Below are 17,508 nucleotides of genomic sequence, written 5' to 3'. Positions count from 1 at the left end.
TAGATCACAGATCTTCCCGGAGAAACCAAAGCTGACGGCAGAAAGGAAATAAAGAAGCATCACAACGCGCACCGCGGTCCCTTCCTCCAGGAGCGTCAAACAGGGAGGACGGGTCGTTCTAGTCCGCCCTGTCCGTCTCTCTGCGTCCCATGCCGTCCCTCCTCCAGACGGAACCGGAGCCTCAGAGTTTGGATAGCTGCGTTCTATGGCGCATCGTTTTTATGGGTGCTCCCGGGTAGCGTCGGCGCCTTCCCCGCAGGTCCGCGCTACACAATCAGACCGGACGAGCAGCGACGTCGCGGTGAAATTGTCCCCGGAGATGATTCCTTTTCCTCAAAGGTTTTTTTTTTTTTTTTTAATAAGTACGCTTTAAATCACTTTGTCCGGAGGTCCATATGAAGAAAAAATAAACTGTCGCTTCGTTTTAACCATTAATGGAGGAGGAATGACTGCGGAGAGACTTCCCATCAACTCCTCCTCAACGCGACTGTGTGGAGACACTTTCTCTGCTGCTCCTCGTCCACAGGGCCCCCACGTGACCGACAGCCAAGCGGCTCCACCTGGACCGGCCCTGTTTCCATAGCAACAAGGAGAGCGCGCCGCACCAGGGTAAAGTTAAAAGGAATGTAAAAAAAAAGACCTTCCGTGGATACCTTCAAAATAATAGCCTTATTGTGCTTAAGCCGGTTTTGACACAAAACAAGCTTCACAAATCAAATTCACTGAAAAAGTATGAAAACAATTGGACATTTATATCATATCTAAACACTTTATTTAATGAACACCTTGCTACTTAGAAAAAAACATAAATATTATTTGTTGAATCAAAAGTAGACAAATGCATCATATTAAAGGTTTTAGAATTTGAATATTGGTGGGAGAAAGGCCACTTGAGATATTCAATACATGTTCAAGTGTGATATATATACACACTACTCAAAAATAAAGTTAGGGATATTTGGCTTTCGGGTGACATTTACGGAAAATGGAAAAAGTTCACACTCCAGTAGAATTACATCATGAAAGTAGGGCATTTAAGTAGAAGCATGCAACGGTGATTTCATCATTTAAAACAATTTATTGAAACAAAAGCCAACAACAGTGGTGGGTATACCACAACAAAACCGGCAAAGTCTCAATAACGTGCCATGTGCCCCTGTTTGTTATTTTGACCAAAGACTGTCACAGATATTTCATACAAGTGCGTGAGAACTGCATTAACTTGTGGAAAATACGTGACCTTTAAAGGTTATGTTAAGTCCACCTGCAAAGTAAAAAAAATATATTAAGAAATCAACAATGAGATGCATAACTCTAGGCTCTTAAACAGCATGTGTGAAATCTGACTAAATTGTATTCTTCCAGGTTTCCTTGAAATCTGTCATGTAGTCCATTTTTAGAAAGTTGAAATGCTGTAGAAATCTGTTTAAAACAAATGAAAAAAACAAAACAAATCTTTACAATCTGCTTCTGCCTTTTATTTGCTGCCTTTTCCTCAACACTCCCAATACATGTAATTATAAATTTATTTTATAAATCTGATAAATTACATTTATGTAAAAACACAAACATAAAAAAACAAGATAAGATGTTTGACAAATGTGTTTAATTGCTAGTTACATGAGTAAATAGCCTGTTTAAAAGATGAGATCAGACCAAAATCCTTTCACTTCATCACACCATTAAAAGAAATAATTCACAAATAAGTCTATAATTGTTAAAATCATTTACCAGCATCTTCTTTTTACTTGATGTTGGCACTTTAAGGCCAATTAAAACACCTGGTGCCAAAATGTCTACAGATTCTTCAAGTAGAAATGTACCTTCAGTGGGTGCAGAAATGAATCCTGCAGTGTTTACTTGAACAAAGCCTCACTCATACGTAGTAGCTGGTATCCAAGACAGTGAAAATGACAGTAAAGGCCACAGAATGAGTCGGAAAGTGGGACCAGTGATCATCGGGGCAGTGCTATCTCCTAGAAGGCGAGTAGCGACACTTGACAGAACCACAATGGCAGCTGAAGAACTTGCTTTTCACCCTCCAGTAGTGATCGCCATAGTCAAACCTGGAAATGGAATGAAACCAGCTCATTCTGTCTTTATTTCAACATTTTTGTGAGAGCTGACAGGATCACTCACCCTATCTGTTCTCCAGCTCTGATGGGCCTGCTGGAGAAGAAGGCTATCCTGGGGAAGCGAGGATCCTGGTGTGTGGTGAACACTTTCACAGCCATCACATTGGGTTCACACAGATGGTTGATGAAACGGCCAATGTTCCCGAAGAGTCTTGCATCAATACAGTGTGGATCCCCCACCTGCACACGATGACGACCGTGAAGAGAGTTTAAATGAAGTGAAATAAAAAGTAACACCAATCAATTTGGACTGAAAGTAGAGATTCTACTAGAAAAGGGGAGCAGTTGAACATACACCGCCACCAAGAACGTCAAACCTACACGTTTAATGAGTTGTTGTCTACAGAGTCAAAGTAAACAATACTCTGTGGGCCTTAAAAAATAGGGCAAAGTGAGCAAAAGCTGCTGGCACTCAGAGTTAACGGGGGGGGGGGGAGGGTCATTTAAACACAATATAATCTAAAAATATACTGCATTTATCTGGACTGTGCATGCTCAGAGGCTCCGCCCTCAGCAGCAGAGGAGCCATTAACATCCTCACCACTGGCACCAGGTTCAGGTAGCAACAAACTGACAGCTGGTGCTACTGATGCATTTGAAAAACACAGTTCTTTGGAATAGTTTTATTAGATGTAGCATCCAGACTTTGTCCTCAAAATGGGTTATTATCTCCCACCCTGAGTGAGAATGTAAACCGTTTTGTGGCTTTTTTGGGAGGAGGGAGGCCAATGAGATGATGAGGCTAGACCATGCCTGCTATCAAACCTAGTATATGATGATGATGAATATATTTATTAGATAGAATGTTAGCGTACAAGTACAGTCACACAGTAGAATGTATTACAGTACAAATAAAGTCAAACATCCTGTCTAAGAGGAGCATTTCAAAAAAGCCCTTGCGGTCTTGTTTCCGTTGAAAGTCCTTAGTACATAAATCATCGACATTTAACAGTACAATTTTCGCAATACAAATAAAAATAAAACCAATATTAAATTACTCAATTTATGCAAAAATATATATATATACGGACAGATAGGATGCAACTGTACATGCCTCCTATGGCATCATGTAAAGTCAGTCAATCACCTTGTTGTCGAGGGTGAAGAGAAAGGAGTCATTCTCTCTTTTGTCTGCCTCTGCATCAGTGATGATCTCCCCAACATACCTGAGGAAGCATCGGACAGAAACTGAGCTCAGTGCAGCGTTCCACACGGTGAAAATGGAAAGACATTTCTCTTATGAAGGTCTGTTCTCACTCGCAAATGAATGTCCCTTCAGGGATATTCTGCATGGCCCTCACTCCCCAGCCCATCTTCTGCGTCCTGAAGAGCTGCAGCCGGGCTCTAAAACAAGGCAATTATCTCATCTACAGTAGCAGCCGGAACAGCAGGAACATTAACACAGACATTACAGTCGAGATATTCCAGTCAGCTTCACGAGGCCAAAACAACAAGAGAGCTGATCAATATTCCACTGGTCGGGTTTGGAAACCATCGTTTGTCTGCCATGTCATGAATGTCATTAGATAAGCAGAGCAACAGGAGGGAAAGAGGGGAAATTACACAAAGTGTTGTCGCAGCAGCAAAACAAAAGTCTGAGTAAATGTGAGACTAATGCTCGTGCGGCTTCAAACAGGGCCATAAAATTACTGTGGAGCCCATAAACAGCAACCGGGTTACTAATGACACGCCTGGAATATAGACAGACGCATGGATGGGTTCTCGGAGCAACACAATCTCTTCTTTGACATCCAGAGATCCTTTTAAACATTTTAAATCATCACCGATTTCAAAGGCGAAACAAAGTGCTTCATCTTCCAAACGTTGACATTCCTCACCAACAAACCAACAGATGAAGCCAATGAAACGGCTGCTGATTGGACAAACGACTGCACAGGACTCTTCCATGGGTAATCAATGCAGTTTCTAGTTAGTAACTATAGTGCAGGGTATTTCAAAATTGGGTAAAAATATTGCAATCGAACTTTTTGTTTGTGATCACAGTCAATTCTATTCTATTTCTAGCGCCAGTTCACAACAGAAAGTCGTCTCAAGGCACTTTACAGGAGTAGCAGGGAAGGACAGAACCCAACTTGACCCACAAAAGCAAGCACTTTAGTTTTTCCAGATTAAACAAGACACCTCCAATTTAGTTGAGCGCCATATTCTCTCCAGCCTTCAGGCTGTTTGCTTTAACAATCTAATTTCAGAATTGAATCCACGCAGCTTTCCTTTTTGGTTTTAGTTTTTTAATTCTTAGGGGAGCAATGGAGTCAAGCGTTGTTGCATCAAGTCCCCAGCAGCACCTACAAGATGATCTACCTACCGGTATGTGGGAGATGCATTTAATAATCTACTACCTAAATTCTTAGTAGACTTACAATCTATACAGACACAGATAAAACTGCAATCCCTCATTAGCAGAGACAGGGCAGACAAAAGTATGATCAGGCTGGGAGCCTATCAACAGCCTCCATCTGTAACTCAGGATAAATGCAGGACAGCGTGGCAGCATCATCCCCAGGCAGGGAGAGAGAACAGAACACAAGCTACAGAGGAACAGAACTCAAACAGACACACAAGAAGGGCCAGATCACCTCATTCCATTCTGCACCACTCGGTTCCTGCAGGTCCTCCAGCAGGAGCAGGCATGGCTGCACTCAAACAGCACTGGAGGCTCCCGCTGGCAGAAGTCCAGAGGCAGCCGACCCTCCTGCATGGCCACAAGCATTCACCTGAGCAGGTAACATCAGTGACCTCTGTTTGGGAGGACATCTGTTTGTGTGTGTGTGCGTGTGTCTCAACTTACACTGTCGTACCAGCATTGCAGACTGAGCTGCCCACACGCACAGCTACTGGAGGAGCAGTCGTCTGTGCAGCTGCAGTGCTGCATGGCAATGAGGTACATGCAGCGTTACTTTCCGCTGAACAAAACATGCTGGTCTAAGAGGAAACAGAAACGCCGAACGTGTGTGGGGCAGTTCACTCAAACCCCGCTGCATGTTCCCGTTTTATTCTGGACAGGTGAGGACAAGGAAAAACTGATGAAGGGTACAGCAATACCTCGACATACGAGTGTTCCGAAATACCTGTAAGCCTGAGAGCAATATTTGGCTTTGAGATACGAGCATGCTTTGAGATGCTGACGCTAAATGGCCGAGCGCTCCAAGCGCGCTTCACCCGTTCAGTGATTTTTGCTGTAAAAGGGTCTAAAGAAAGCGAGTGAGGAGAAAAAACGCATGACGACAATGTCAAGACGAGACGAAGCATGAAATTATCGCTAAACATGACCGCAGTGTCCGCGTAAGCGATTTGGCACGCCAGTGCGAACGGAGTACATCGACAATATGTACAATCCTCAAACAGAAGGATGCCACCGAGGCTTACTAATTATTCATCTACATCTGGGCCAACCTTTAAAAGCAGAACCTACCAGGAGTGAAAAGTAACTTTATGCAAGTGATGAAATGAATCCTCACCTGCAAGTGAGTGATGTCCTTGTCTATGTTGAGTTGGGAGGTGACACAGCTGTCTGGTATGTATTTAAAGTTTTTGGGACAAGGCTCGCTGTCGACACGATTAACACAGGTGATGGGAAGGGCTTCGTACCCACAAGAGACGTCCCTACGAGAAGGGAAACATGATGCTTCATAAATTACACAGAAGAATCCATTTGTCTGTCAGAGCATGAAGGTGAGGTGGAGGAAACATCAGTCCCCTCCATCTCCTCATCAGCAGAGTGGGAGTCGTGTGGCATAAATAATCTGCTCATATTTGGCTAATCCATCAGAGCACAATGGCGAATGGCAGCAACAGACATATGCAGAGCCTTGCTGCCTACCTGTTGAGCACTCTTTCCCCCTGACGGGCCCTGCTTGTCCGGGTGTCGGCCAGCTGGCTGGCATTGAGGGCCATCCACACCTGGGAGCCAGGGATGCAGGAGTCCTGACCCGTCTCCCCCTCCCGGTTCTTCTGATTGACGTCTGCTCCACGAGACAGAAACAACCTGCAGATGGAGGAACGTTGATGTCTGAGGTTCGTCATGTAGAAACTAAAATCAACTCAAAACTAACATCAGCTGCCACTAATAAATCTCGTTGCGGTAATTATATCACCGACTCGACACGACAGACAGAATGGATTACATATCGTCTGCTTTTCGTTCGGACCACAAGAATCCATCCAAAAAAAGTTACGTTTTGATGGTTAAAATGTCATATTTTATATATATACTGTAACCAATAATGACTGCTCCTTTGCTCAAGGGCTCCCCTAAAAAACGTTATTCATTGAGGAGCAACATTATAAAGTCATTATATAAATGACATTATAAACTGAAATGACGTCTATCGTCCTTGTTTGGCCCTTCCCAATAATTCAACAGACGTATTTCTTGTTTTGTGTTAAACACTTTGCCCCAGTGATGTTGGCTTCGTCATACAAAGCATTTATCAGACAGGACAGTCTGTGTGAGGCTGAGATGCAGCAAAGTGCCACGGTGGGATTCAAACCCAGGGCTCCTTTCACTTACCGCTGAGCTTTCACAACCAAATCAAATTTGCCAGCCCGACCCCACAGGAAGGTTTGTGCACCCCAGGAGAGACTCACATCACACATTCCAGGTGGTTCTCTCGGGCAGCGACATGAAGCGGCGAGTCGCCGTGAATGTTGACGGCGTTGAGGTCACAACCCGCTTCAAGGAGCGGCCGAGCGACGTCATCGCAGCCGGACAGAGCGGCCCAGTGCAGGCAGACGTTCTCCTCCTGAGCAAGGAGCACAGAGGCAGTTAGAGCCGACACCAGGACTGTTCCACCTCGGACCAGTAGGGAGGCAAAAAGAACATGTCGCCATTTACAGAGTGACGGTATGTCGTGTGTTCTACGGTTTCCAGTTTGACCGAGCGTGGACAAACGAGAAGTACTGAAACCAAATCCAGTGTGTAGACGGGACAGCCAGCAGCACCCCGCTAGTTAGCGCTACGTCATGATGCTGCAGCCAACAGGACGCAGGTCCGACAGTGTGATGCATTCTATGCCGCGTTCACTCATTCTGAGCCGTTCCTGCTCAACTTATTTCAGGTTATTATAAACCTGTAGCACCTTTAATGTACACACAAACACATTATACATCCCATAAGATGACACTGTAAAGCAGGGGTCCCCAAACCTTTTTCCTGTGAGGGCCACATAACGTTTTCCTTCTCCGATTTGTACAGGAAAAGTGTGACGATGGCAGGGGGGCCTAAACATTTACCGCCACCAAATAACCCGTTCTTTACAGAAAAAAAAGTCAGGAAATGAATAATAACACTATTAATAAAATAAATAATAACTAAATAATCCTTTCCGGGTTCGTCACAGAAAAAAAGTCCATGGAACATTAACTTTCTGGTCGTATGTGATCATCACTAAAATTGTCCCAAACAAAAGGAAGAATGCTTTTCTTCAGAGTATTAATATATTCTTCACCATCAATATTATTTTTAGGAAACAAAAGATCAAATTAATGACCCCTCTTAAACGCACCCCATACCATTATTGATTCCCCACCGGCTACTCGTGTTGTATGGAAAGAAAAATAATAAAATTAAAAATATATATATTTTTTGGTCTCTGGTATTGTTCAGGGCCAGATGTGGAGGCGGGCCGTAGTTTGGGGACCCCTGCTGTAAAGTATGAAACAGCAGTGTGTGTGTGTGTGTGGGGGGGGGGGGGGTCAGGCTGTCTTCTCGGCTCTACCTTGTCTCTGATGTTGACATCGGCTCCTCTGGCCAGCAGCAGCTGGACCAGCTCCTTGTGCTTGTACTCGATGGCCCAGGTGATGGGAGTCCATCCACCGTCGTCCTGCACAAACGCACGCTGTAAAACCCCTGCAGAGGTGCGCACCAACACGTCGTTCGGCATCGACACACTGCTTGTCCTGACTGTTTACCTGACCGTTGATGCATCTGGATGCCTTGGAGAGCAGGTGGAGGACGATGTCGCGATGGCCCAGTTTAGCTGCCAGATGCAGACAGGTGAAACCCATGACGTCCTGAGGGGACACGATTCACACTGAACAACACGACACGATGCCACAACCGAAGAGAGCCACTTCATCAGGACCGGTTTCATTACACTCTACCACACCGGTCCTAGTAAGGTGCCGCACCATCCATCAAACACTCTCAATGCTTTCATGATAGCAATGTTGAGAGTAGAGATTACGACATGACGGCGAGGGAGCAGCAGCTGCTGAAGAGCGTTGGACCGGGAGGTGAATGAGCAGATGATCAAACACACCGAGGGATGCGGACCCACCTTCAGGCCGACGGCTGCCCCGGCTCTCAGCAGATACTTCACCGTGTCCAGGTGGTTGTTTTCACAGGCTGCCATCAGGGGCGTTCTCTGCTCCTCGTCAAACATGTCCAGGTTGGCTCCGGCCTGCGCGCATACAGCACCCCATCCTCATTATCACAACATTCACGTTGCTCAGCAGGTTTCTGGGTGTGAAGTTAGCATGTCGGTCGCAGCTGAAGGCAGCTACGAACCAACATGCGGATGGGAGGACGGGCTGTAAATAGCTCAGTGATCAGCTCCTCCGTTCAGCCTTTTCAGTCTGAACCACAGCGTCAGCAACGACGTGAGGACAGAGGAAGAAGCCAGAGATGAAAATCAACGGGAGAACTCTAGATCTGCATCTGTGGAATTTCCACCGCGTCTGCGGCTGATCGGCTTTGACAGTAATATTCTAAAAAGAGGGAACAGGTGTGACTCTGGGCTGATAAACTGTAAGCATCTTATTTATCTAGTTATTTATCCACAGATAAAATCTGCCAGATACTCTCAAGACCAGAGGACTATTTAACACAAGGGTACTGCTGGCCAGTGTGGGCGATCAGTCCTGCACTGTAATTGTATATTAAATTCTTAAATTAATTACTCTTCAATCACTTATATCCATTTTCTAACTCTCTCTCAGCATTAGTGGGTCAGGGAAGTTGCCGGAGTCTGTCTCAGCTTGCTGCTCTCTCTCTCTCTCTCTGTCGGCATGGCGACGCAGACGCCACAGAGAACAAAGCGACCAAAACTAGTTCTCCCGTCCATTTTCATCTCTGGCTTCTTCCTCTCTGTCCTCACGTCGTTGCTGACGCTGTGGTTCAGCCTGAAAAGGCTGAACGGAGGAGCTGATCATTGATAAAAGATCACTGCCATACTAATCAATAGCAGTGAGCTCGGTGCTCACACCCAGAATGCCTTGCAACATAAACAACATTGGCGCCCCCTAAAGAAAACGGATTTTACATCTTATAAGAAATAATTACGTATTTTTGTCTATATATTTACATAGTAGAAGTATATTATTGTGTTTTTAGACCAATTTGTCAAAACAGTCAGGGATCGCTTTAACAATGAAAACGCGCCTTTAGCGATTGGATTCACTGATATCATTATTAGTTGAGAAGTTATTCACACAAATCCCACTTTCAGTAATGATGGATTCTTCTGGATCTGGATCCACAGCTTTTGAAGGTACAACAAATCCATTTGTCCACTACTACACAGCGCCCACAGCGTCTTGGTAAAGGCCAGCAAAACACAACAGAACCTCCTTTGTGGAGAGATATTATTGAAAATGTCCAAAAACAACTATGTTTTGTTGTGAAAATTCACCCCGATTTCATCTGGATCTGTTTCCTCAGGTATTAAAGATAGAACTAGGAAATACGGGATGACACATAGAACAGGAGAACCTGAAAATAGGAAACAGAGGATGTTCTGGCAGAGAACTGTCCAGAAAGTCGGGTCCAAAGAGGCAGGAGCTGATTAGATGAGATGTTCACTTTTACTTTTCATGGTTGGTGTATAAAGATACCAAGAACAATCTAGAACCTTTTGATGATGATCCAGATCACCACGTGGATGGTGTAAATCAATTTGAGGGGAATGAGCTGCCCAGCGGAGGTCTGAGCTCCCCGAGTGCTTTTCTAGTTTTTTTTATTATTAAAATGACGGATCAAAACAAGAGCATGTTCTGAAGCAGGGCTTCCCAAATTGGAGTCATGAGAAACCAGTGATGAGGTAAGGATTTCTATCTCAACTCAATTTTAATTTGTAATTAAAACCTTATAGGCTGGTATACGGAAGAACAAAGTGACACTCCTGCAGACGTGACAGCAGGATGAGAAAAAAGCCTGAGTATGTTCGGAGTAAATAAGATCTAAACAAAATGATTAGAACGCTTTCATTTATTTACAGTTATATTAAAAATAAGATCACGCAGATAAAAATATGTGTTACACGCATGAGCACTGGATGCTGAGGCGCTTCAACTATCTCAAGGTTACTTTATAACTTTAGCCTGCACCAACCGGTTTCTGATGACAGCCCTCCCCTGAGCTAAGCAGCTACAACCTGGAGGTCCTGCTAACTATCTGCGTGCATATAAGTCACACCAGAACAGTTCTGGTTCCGTGTGTAAAATGAAACCACGCCAGAACCCCAAAGCAGAACCGTAAACGTTGAGGTGCAGCCACGGGCAGGCTCACCTGGACCAGCATGTGGCAGACCTCCTGGTGACCCTCAGCAGCTGCTGCATGGAGAGGGGTGTGTCTGTTTTGGTCTTCCATCACGAAGTTGGGGTCCTTCCCATCAACTGCAATGTACGGCGCTTGTTGATCAGCGTGCCCGTACGAACCCAATAAACACGCACCGCTAGTGTAAGTGCTTCAGGTCCAACAACATGCTTGAGTTACCTAGGAGATGAATGACCTTCTGCAGCTCTCCTTCCTTAGCAGAGACGTACAGCTGTCGGCTGGGGTACGTGGCTTTCTTTGGTTTGAGGCTAAAATATAAATAAGCAAGACACTATTTATTACCACACAATATACAAAAAATGTTTCATGAGAGACACCAGGGTTACAATTTCAGATATATGTCAAATCTAAAGGTCCGTAGAATATGCACAACGAAGAAAGTTTTTTGTATTATTGTCTGTGGAGTAAGACTGTGGAATAGACTGGGTAATGAAATGAAATATATGTTGCGTTTGACTTTACTTAAAAGGCACAAATAAATAATTTTACAAACATACAGGGACAATACCTGAAACTATCGCTCGTGGGTCAAAACATGGTGGGAATTGCTATCTTCATTAGTAAAAAATGTGGATTATACAAAAGGTAAAGAATGTTATGTACATTAGCTAGTAAATTGATGAAGTAAAGATAATGTTTAAGTTTAGAAAGGGTAGGGTTAAATAAGTACATACTTCTTCCTACTCCTTTTCGCTCACGTAAATTGCCTAGTTAGGGCATTATGGCTATTATTTATTGTTTGAGTTATTGTTAATTAATGTTATATGTGCTGCGTGTGTGTGTGAATATGTCTTTATATATGTGTGTACAGTATATATATGTAATCATGTATATGTTTATGCATATGTGTGCGCATGCATTTGGCGTTGTTTTATCATTTTATTCTTTGTTGTTTACGTGGTCAAAATAAATAAATAAATAAAATATGATGTAAATATCAATGGTTTATAAATCTAGATGTATAACGGTACACATTTCAGGAAACTTACTTCTCATCATCCAGTGCCATCAGGATGTTCTCAAGCGACTCCTTGGGCAGGCCATCTGCAGCGCACACAGCCTTGCCCTTGAACCTACAAATTTGTGAGTTTAATGATTCAAGAGACGTGGAACGCTTTCTCAGAGATGACAAGATGTCACGCGTCACCTTCTGAGGCTCTCATCGCAGCTCCTCTGAGGCTCACTGGACTTCTTTGCTCGTAAAAACTTTGGAACCGCCGGAGTAGGGGGTTCTGAAGGTAGGGTGGCCACAGGAGGCACAGCTGGAAGCGAGGACCCGGGGTGCGACCGGGGTATGGAGGGTGCCGGAGCACCGTTTGATACCGTCAACTCCTTCGCCCCACTGGCATCCTCTCCACAGTGGGGGCAAAAGTTTACATTCATCAAGACCGAGGCGCATTCCCTGTGAAAGCGATGAGAAATGGTGCCGTATGGCCGGCACTCCATGAAGGTGCCCTGTGGGACAAAACGCGAGAACACACACACTTCATCCATGACTTTTCCATTTACTCTCATCCTTATTCCTTTCTTTCAGTTATTGTTTTTTTTTGTCTACAAATGTCTAAAATTAAACAAAGCGAAGGTGATGAGTTGCAAAACACTAAAGCATCATATTTAAGAAAGACAACATATCACATGTTGAAAGTGAGAAATGTCATTGTTCTTTTAAAATGAAATGTCCATTTTGACATTAATGCCAGAAAGTTTTTTTGTTTTTTTTTAATGCATTTAGAGATTGGAAAATGGGAATGAGATCGACAGTGCCGCTGGGCTCATGTTTCCTGACCATCCTGCAGAAGAGTCCGCAGCCTGGGCAGCATTGGTGCTTAACCATGCCGGCTCGGTGGTCCTCACACAGAACCAGCAGATGGACCGTGTTGGAGGGACGCATCATTTCCTGCTTCAGAACGCGCCTCTGACAACAACTCAGCTGTGGAGAGAAAATGTACGGAAGTAATCAAACAAACCGACTCCAACTCCGACACGGATTAACTTGGGTTCAGACTCCAGAGGATTCAAATCGGCACATAAATGAATTCCATGATGCTAAAGAATCACAAAATAAAGCTTTTACTTGTATCCATCTGGTAGTCTGTCTGTATTTATTTGATTTATTTGGGTGAGTTTCTGAGACTAGTTTCTGAGGGACGCCGGCAACACAAGAGTCTCTGGTACTCCTTCAACGTCAGGTGACCTGAGGCTGCTCTCTGATTGGCTGCATCACACTTTGCACAACAACACAGCTCTCTCTGTCGAAGAGCCTCTCACCTTTGCAGGCAGCAAATCGGCTCTGCTTTCATGTTTTGTGATGCAGCTGTGATTGGCCAGGTCTCTTTCGTGTTCACATCTGTCAGCTCATTAACATATCGGTAAGTATTTTTATTCCTATCCCTCAATAAAAATGATTTTCCCAGAGTCTGAATATTGTTGGAAACATCTGGAATAACGTAAGAACATGACTCAAAGTGTCTGCTGACTGGGAGGGATTTATATCTTAAATCTGATCCCTAATCAGCAGTCAGATGATCTATACCTTTCCATCCTTGCTTTCCATGGCCATACACGTCTGATTGGCTGTGGACAGGCTTCCTCCGCTGGGAGGAGTCTCCATACGACAGCAGCAGAGCGGTAGCTCCTCAGCCAGGTACGTTTCGGTCACGTCCGCATCCGACGCTGCGCCTGCACACAAATGCATCCCGTTATTTCACTGAGAATCACAGCAAAATACCATCAGTGCGGTGTTACAGGATGAATTAAGGTGATGAATAGGATGCTGTTCTCACCAGACAGGGGAGGGAGCAGCTCTTCCTGAGCTTTCAGGTCGAGACAATCGAGAGACAGCTCCGTGTATTCAACACGCCCGCCATCGCCCTCCTCCACCTCCATCAGAGGCTCATCTTTACCCGCTGGCGGTTCTCCAGTCATCAGTGTCTCATCTGCAGCGCCGTGATTCACCTCTTTACTGCCCCCTGCCTCCTCTTTCTGATTGACAAAAAAACAATGAGTTCATTCCAAGTTATCAAGACTTCTGGAATGTGTTATCGAAAGGACATATCTGTGACAAGACTTTTACAGAAGAACAAATAATGTAAGAAAACAGAAACGTCTAAGAGCAGGCAGGTTATTGGTAGGAACATTATTACGCTTCTTCTTCTGAATCGTTTGGTTTTTTTGTCACTGATGACATTTTGTAGTTTTAATTGAAGGATTGAGAAGAGGACTGACTTCTAATGAATATTAGTCGCCCAACATTATTCCTTGGATTTCTTTAAATATCCAGTAGATCTGCAACCAAAAAAGGAGATTAAAGAAACAGCTATGTGGGTGTAGTGGGCTCAATTTACAAGTCCACTGTGTTTCGGGTCGGAAATGGAAAACTCATTTCATAATGATGTTTTCCTTACCTGAAATGAAGAATCATTGTTTTTGTTACTTTAGATTTTTAAAAATTGGCAGCACAGGGCTGTAGATTCAAATTAAAACATTTATTTAAGCCTCATTTACTTGGCTGTGTGAAGAGATTTCTAAAAGATATGGCCAGATTCTCCTTCTCCTTGTTTCGTTGTCCATACAGCTGTCAGCTGAGCACTGGACGCCACCCTGGCTCAGGTGTATGGATGTCCTGTGTGACCGACCCCAATAAAACATACTCGTGGATCTGCCTTCTCCTGCAGTTTAAGGGTCTTGCTCTTCTTCTTGGGGACCAGGTTGTACATTCCCATCTTTCTCTTCTTCTTCTTCTTCTTCTTCACTGCTACAAGAAGCACAATGAGAAGCAAATTACTTTGAAGACATGCTACGTTAACATGTGGATAAAAACCGATCATCACAACAGGAAAAAACATTATCTGATTAATCAGCGTACATTAATGGGCTCTGGTATAATCATGTACATTTCAGTAATTCAGAGGAGCTCTAGCCACATCCTGCAGCCGCTGGTGATAACTGCAGCACGGATGTCGTTCTCTCCAACCCAAGCGGCCGTCCAGTAAGTAAGTTTAAAGTTAAGTTCCGACTGATGACGTTTGCAAGGCAAGGATCAAAAGTAACCTGAATGAGGCTTCATGTAGGCGGGGGCCGCCCTCCTCTCTTTATTTCTCTGGCTCTGATGAAGCATCATTTTGGATGGTTGTCCTACCAGGCTGGACTTCCCGTCAGGAGGCTTTGGAGGCAAGCAGGATAAAATAAAGCATGATGAAGGACACAGAAAAACTAAATGTCACCACATATGGAAGGTGAATGGTTTTTATCCTGGTGAGTTTTGGTGTCTCGACGTGTGCTTGGACATTCTTTTACCAAACCAAAGGGACGCACGATAAACAACAACAACAATCCAGAAGTATGATCAAAACACTCTACAAGTCAGCAAAGGAAATTAAACCGTGTTCACAATAGTGGTTAAATATCAAAGCAGGATCTGTTGAATCCTTCAGAATAAACCAACCAAACTAAATTCTGATAACCGTTTACCTTTTCAGTAATAACAGGTATGATGTATGCAGAAAGAAACCAGTCACAGCATTAAACCCTCTGACTGCCAAGAAAAAAATACAGATGGCAGAACCTCAGCAAATGAGTAGAAATAATTCCTCCACACAGGTGACACGTATTTTACAAACCAGCATCTACAGAACCCGGATCTGTCTCAACCGGACTCATAGATTCTGAGTGACAACAATAAAATCATAAAATAAAAATCTAGTCAGTTACTTTACTTCGAGTAAAATGTTTGGCACCAGATTTAAACAGTCATTTATTAATTGGAATTCAATATTTACGTTAAAAGTCAACTAGTTTTTAAATAATTTGAAGTTTATCAAACTTTAAATTCATACTATATTTTATGGTGGTTTTTATTTATCCCTTCTGTTAAAATATTTGTGATTGACATTTCAGAAATGTTTTTTTTGAATGTTGATGAAACTGCAGGTTCGACTGTTCTGCACCCTCGCTCAGAAGTTCAGTTACGGGATGGGAAGGAGACAGACTCATCTTCCGTTTCCTTAAATGATCTCTGTACGCGCCGGAACCTCGTCTTACATTTCGATATGAACCAAGTGGAGGTAGATCCGAATACCTTATTTGTATTTTCTAGTTTTTCGTCTGATATTAGCTGACGGTCTGCCTGCTTTGCTTTTTGATTTACTATTTTATGACATGAAAAGCCCTCCTGCGTGAAGTTTACAGTCAGTTCTCCATTTCCTTTCTCTATTAAATTAAATCCGTGCTTTTCATATTGAAGATAAATAACTGTCGTCCACGCCAGGACTTGCCTGTGAGGAGTCTCCTGCCGAGGCCAGAGCTCCTGTGCTGGAGCCCTGCTCAGCCGACAGCCCGGACGGGCTCCCAGGAGCTGCTCCTGGGCGTTTGCTGCTGACGATGGGGGAGTTGTGGAAGGGAGTTATCTTCGTCTTGGGTCGCTCTGCAGCCCGAACCGTGACGTCAGTGGCCGGTCCAGATGAGGAGAGTCTTCTGCCTGGTCCTGCTCGTTCACTGTCCCCACCGTGGTCCATTGCTGCCCAGACTGAGAGGAAGTTGGAACCAATTTTACTACATAGTTTGAGTATCTTTCTAACTAGTCTAGTCTAAAGGTTGTCACGCCTTTTCTACGTGGAAATGATGTTAAAAGAAACACAAAGTAAAGCTGCAGTCACAATGAGCCAAACGGAGCGCGTTAATACCGGCAAAGGTTCGAGACAACCAAGGGAAAAAAGTTTGGACCGCAGCTCCTCCCTCCCAGCGCCGGTCCGTGCAGCTATACCCAGACCGGAAGGCACGACTTTCCACTTCCGCCCTCGCCCAGGACGCACGTGACGCTCCGTGCTCCGCCTCTGTCCTCACAGGTAACTTATGCCGACCTACCTGTTAGCTAACTGCATCACTACCTGGGCATAACATGTTTACACTTTGTTTCCAGGTTCAGATCGTAAAGCCCGGAAGGTTTACCCCGGTGCACCAAAGCGAAGGCGGAAGTACGGAAGAAGTAGTCCTCTTGACATCTGCTGATGGCCCCGCAGTAGTTTCCCGTCATCAATGATCTATGACTAACTGGTTAATAAATATGGAATGCTTCAAGTATGCCTGGTTTAATCAAATCTGTGTAAATCTGTGTTTCACTACATCCATATTTTAATGCTTTTAATGAAGCAATGGATGCTAGAAAGCATTTTTTATTTTCACCCGAACAATCTTGTGTGATATTTGAACAAACAGATCAAATCTTTAGTTCAGTATATTACAACTGAGAACATCGATCATTAACTCGTAAATAATCACGTTGGAAAAAGACTCAGCTATTTATAAAATTGACATAAAAATTAAAATGTGGATATCTCAAGTAAGTTTCTGAAATGCAGTGAATGAACAGATTAATAAAGTAAAAAAACCTTGAAATTGTACTCAAATCAGTATTTCAATTAAGATTGAAAATTATTCTGTGCCACCGTATTCATTGTTGCCCAGTTATAAACCAGGAAAGCGCTCAGAGCGCAGACCTCCTCCAAGCATAATTGGATTTACACCTTCCACACAGTGATCTGGATCATCATCAAAAGGTTCTAAATTGTTCTTGGCATCTTTATACACCAACGATGGAAAGTAAAAATGAATCGGAGTGGCTGTGTTTTTGTGACACATTTTTGAATCGGTGGATCTCTCAATGTTAAAATCAAATATTTTTACTGACTTTATTCTTGATCCGATCCGGATGGCGGTAAGATAGAAGTCCCCACCCTATGACTGTCAAATTCCATAAACATTGGTCAATAATCAGAGCTATTGAAGAACAAATTTGAAAAG

At 43.7% G+C, this 17,508-nt stretch overlaps 1 protein-coding gene across 1 annotated transcript; it reads right to left on the bottom strand.

The window, feature by feature from the left end:
* Positions 1-963: 963 nt before the first annotated feature.
* Positions 964-16,223, bottom strand: LOC137917949 (histone-lysine N-methyltransferase EHMT1-like). Its single transcript, XM_068760686.1, has 22 exons — positions 15,959-16,223; positions 14,761-14,880; positions 14,373-14,464; positions 13,494-13,692; positions 13,244-13,389; positions 12,497-12,640; positions 11,858-12,165; positions 11,700-11,783; positions 10,861-10,958; positions 10,663-10,769; positions 8,435-8,557; positions 8,067-8,168; positions 7,874-7,978; positions 6,744-6,898; positions 5,977-6,141; positions 5,615-5,759; positions 4,945-5,022; positions 4,733-4,848; positions 3,393-3,479; positions 3,223-3,301; positions 2,140-2,315; positions 964-2,066 (listed from the first exon to the last, which is right to left on the bottom strand). Exons 1-22 carry the CDS (start codon positions 16,221-16,223, stop codon positions 1,970-1,972), a joined length of 2,991 nt encoding a protein of 996 aa, XP_068616787.1. The 3' UTR covers positions 964-1,969.
* Positions 16,224-17,508: the final 1,285 nt, after the last annotated feature.

Source organism: Brachionichthys hirsutus, chromosome 4 (assembly GCF_040956055.1).
Source record: "Brachionichthys hirsutus isolate HB-005 chromosome 4, CSIRO-AGI_Bhir_v1, whole genome shotgun sequence".
Lineage (NCBI taxonomy): Eukaryota > Metazoa > Chordata > Actinopteri > Lophiiformes > Brachionichthyidae > Brachionichthys > Brachionichthys hirsutus.
This window is presented reverse-complemented; position numbering and strand designations above follow the sequence as displayed.